Source organism: Musca vetustissima, unplaced genomic scaffold (assembly GCF_032173495.1).
Source record: "Musca vetustissima isolate MV318-11 ecotype Yass unplaced genomic scaffold, APGP_CSIRO_Mvet_v1 utg18655, whole genome shotgun sequence".
Lineage (NCBI taxonomy): Eukaryota > Metazoa > Arthropoda > Insecta > Diptera > Muscidae > Musca > Musca vetustissima.
The window spans coordinates 1-4,221 of NW_026879937.1; the positions used below are offsets into that span (position 1 = coordinate 1).

The 4,221-nt window shown below is 31.3% G+C and overlaps 1 protein-coding gene across 1 annotated transcript; it reads left to right on the top strand.

Annotated features, from left to right (window-relative positions):
* Nucleotides 1–3: 3 nt before the first annotated feature.
* LOC133325150 (uncharacterized) lies at nt 4–1,086 on the top strand (the record flags this gene model as incomplete). The annotated part of the gene is made up of 3 exons (XM_061533972.1): nt 4–93; nt 156–321; nt 974–1,086. Coding segments are annotated over 3 exons (369 nt in total), but the record flags the coding sequence as incomplete, so codon positions are not given.
* Between the last annotated feature and the right edge of the window lie 3,135 nt (nt 1,087–4,221).

The window sequence follows — 4,221 nt, forward strand, 5'->3', positions numbered from 1 at the left end:
CTTGCCGCCGGTGCTATGGGTCTCTGGCATACTGTTGAGTTCTTTGAAAAAGAGAAAGTTGTCGGAGAAGACTACTATCAGCAATGGACTACCGTAAGTACTTCATTTATGCCTTAATGTACTTCGACATTTTCATTCTGTCTTCATCCCCACAGGTACTAAGAGACAATACCAAAATTACATATGATTGGTCATATATTGTTGCATGGGCCGGTGTAGGTTCTTGTCTTCTGGCTGCCATATTGCTATCGGGAGCTGCTGTTTGCCTAAGAAGTGAACGGGAGAAAGAAGAACAATTAAATTTGCAATATCTTATGCCAGGTAATTAATTATAAATTATACGAAAGCGAAGGTATTCTATAGGTATTTGCCTATTCCAATAAAACCTTGAATTGAAATACAGAAAATGAAACCGGATCCCTTACACAAACTACTGCACAAACCATTCCTATTATAATTGCAGAAATGAGTGCACGTTTTTACTTTAAGCTTTTAAAGTTAAAATCCGAAACATTACTTATCAATTTATAAAAATGCGCTCTTCAAGATATCCTCTCTCCAAGTGTATCTTGGATCACAAAACTACTCAAATTTATAGTATGTATTAGTTTATGCATCGGTCCAAGGTCCCACTAGTTAAACTCCATACAACAATGGCAAACCTACGGATTGGGAACGGTTGGACTTTAATTCCTGTACAAATAACACGTTTCCAGTTGACCAAGCTTCATATTTTTTTAAACAAATAAACATGCATTGATAAGACTTATATATTTTTTCATGTATAAAATGTATCATGTATGTGATTTATTGCACCTCTTTCAAATTAGCAATCAATATGATAATTTCTGAATAGCAATTAAAAAAATACAATATAGTATATAACACATGTTTTGCGTGTATGTATACAAATAAGTGATATATAATTATGTATATGTTTTTGAACCATATTAATTTATTTTTTCTTTTGCAGTATATTCACAAAAACAACCTCCTTATCCACCCTACGCCAACTATCCTCAGCCTCAAATGTTTGCCGCTGGTCCGTATTACCATGGGTCGCAATATGGTCCATACAACTACTAAGGACGACGGATAACTTCAATAAATCACAAATGATAATACATTCATTCAATACACATATCTAACAAACCTGTTGACCGAATCATCATCCGTAATATCCATGATTGCAGTGACAGGTGCATTGGAATATGTCCACTGTGACTGTTTCGTGCTTTAAACGGTGTACGTCGGTATTACTATGATGGAAAAAAATTCTAGTGAACAGCAATGAAATTATTTATTTTCAATAACTTTACACAGATATAATCAGAGCATTTTGTTTTTTCCTTCTTCTCGATAATAATCGCAACCACAATAATTACATATATTCATATTTGTAATAATATAGATATAAAGACTTGATTGGTGATGAATAAAGAAGTGTGATGTACACTTCTGGATTTGTTATGGAATCTATCAACGAACCTTAAGTATGTTAGATGTTATTTAATATGTGTATTATATTCTACGTTTTCGTAAGTTTTCTAATTAATAAGTGGCAATTTGTAGTGAACTGAATATTGTCTTCCATGGATTAAAAGTGAATATAGTGCACACACACATGCGCACGCATTTCTTGGAGAATGCATTAAGCAAAACACAATAAATATTAACAGTTAGAGAATCTAGTTTAAGTGCATGCTGTTGTCTAAATTCGTGCACTTGCATGTATGCATAGTTACATATGGATACATTTAGAAGTAAAAATTATATACTTACAAATATTTATGTTTTCATTTTGTTCTATATTATTATTATTTTTAAATAAAAGAAATATTTTAATAAAATTGTCTATGGAACATAAACATCTGTTAGTGATAGAATTTTCTTTTTTTTTCATTTGTTTTTGTTATAAAACGAAATGTGAGATTTTTATAGTACGTTTACATTGTACCGGATTCCGGTAACCCAGTGGGTTTCAATTGTCAATTCCATTGTATACATGTCAAATAAATCCTCATAAAGTAGATTAACACGGTAAAAAGTTCTAACGTAAATGCGGTTTTATATCCAATGTTTTAGGGTCGTGCCTAATTTATTGCGCTCCGTACAAAAATACTCACCTTCTCACCTTTATAGGGTTTGTAAGACGTCCGTATTACCCAAATACGCAAGAACTTTATGTGCATCTGTGCCAATTGAAAATCGCAAAAATGGATGAAAACATTTTTTTAATTGATCGAAAAATGTTTTCATTTATAGAAAAACAAATCTTTCAATGACTGGAATTCTATTTTCAAAAAACAAAAAATTCAAAATACGCATTGTCAATGTTGAAATTTGTCAACTTTATATTTTTATGCGCAATGCGTATTTTGGTAACATTCATTTATGCCATGTTCTGACGGTCATTCGAACAACGTAGTTCGCTCTCAGAATTACGTACATGAATTAACCCGTTCATACAGCACTATTCTTAATTCATGTCATCAGAGTTTTTTTATTTCAAACATTTTGTTTCTTGTTTTACACCAAAATTGTAACATATTTGCGTGAATCACATATTGATCTAAATCACTGTTCACCATGTAATTATTATTTTTGTTGTTTTTGCGTGCAGAAACTATTGAAAATAATTGGTTTGTTCCCGTTTTTTAAATGTATATTCAGGAACAGGACAAATGATTTTTTTCAGTTATAAGGGTCGTACCTAAATTCATGCGTATGCGTACGAATTTATTCACCTCAAAAGTTAAATACATGTATTTAATCCCATGTACAGACGAGCGTTGTTCGCTCTCTCATTCGTTGTCCGACCCTTAATTATGAAGTAATTACTTAGTTCCCCATACAAAATTGTCTGAGCGAACGCCGACTTTTGTACGTTGTTCAATTCTAATCTCTCTCTGAATCACCAAGAGTTTTGTCCCATCTCTAACAATTGAGAGAATTTATCGAAAATAAATTAATTTTGACAGCATGAAAAAATTTTTAAAATTTTCAAACTTTTTCAGTAAAATTGAAAATAATGAATGAAAAGTAACCAAAATTCTAGTTTTTATATATTTGCAGAAGGATGTAAATTTTGTTGTCTACATAATGCAATATGCATTTCTTTCCCTTTGGTTCAAATTAGCGTACAAAACGAGAAACAAAAGTGGGGAAACCCAAACAAAAATTCTTCAATTTTTTAAATGTGACATTTGAGTTGAGAAAATATAAAAATGTATTGAAAACAACAATATTTTCAAAAAAAATGGAAAACATGAATTAAAAGTAAAGAGAGAGGGCAAGGTATATTTAGAAGGTAACCTTATCAAGGCAGCTGATGGTAACATTATATGTCATAGCAATTTGTTGTTGTTTGTCCCAATTTATATTAGGCGAGTTTAATTGCGGCAAGTCTTTGTTTGAAGGAGAGAGGGGCAAGGGGAATAGAACTTGAAAAAAATTGCTCGTACCGACAATTTTCTGGCAATTCGTTTTGTGAATTTTGTTTGTAGTATCAGTAATTTAAAATACCAATCCAGAACATTGTCAAAAAAAAAAAAAATATTTTTGAAATCGAATTGCCTTGTATAGAGGAATGAAGCAAGTTCAAAAGAGAACGATAACTAATATAAATCAGGATTTTTTTTCAGACCCTATTTTAAATGAAAATTGTAAATACTTTTGGATATAAAGAACAAAAAGACAGAAAATATAAGGCATAGCGGAAGGCCTTGGAATCGAAAAGAAGATTTGGTACGATGGCCCTTTTTTCTCCTTTGTATAATATTGCTTTTCAAATTTCATGAGAGGGCATACAAACACTACGGAAAAAATAGTCCAAATCTTGTTATATCTCCATACATACGATTACATTTAAGGCGTACTTTTGATGTATCTTTTAAATTTGATGTATCTTTTAAAATTGTTCAAAAAGTAAACAAATATTTTTCAAAATACTTAATTCTGATTGGTTGAATTTAATTTGCTTCGAGTTTTGTATGTCATGGGGAAATTAGCTCTGTCTGTTAACACGATATTTTGTAACAATTGTTACCATATGTTACTCAATGTTGTCTTTTTACACAAAAATCCAGTAAAAGAGAGTCAAGTGAGAGAGCAAGTTTGACAGTTGAACAACAACAAAGTTGATGGAGTTTACTGAAAGAATTTTATTCAGTAAGATTTTGCAACTCAGCCATTTTCTGATCAGCTGTTTTCTGACCAAAC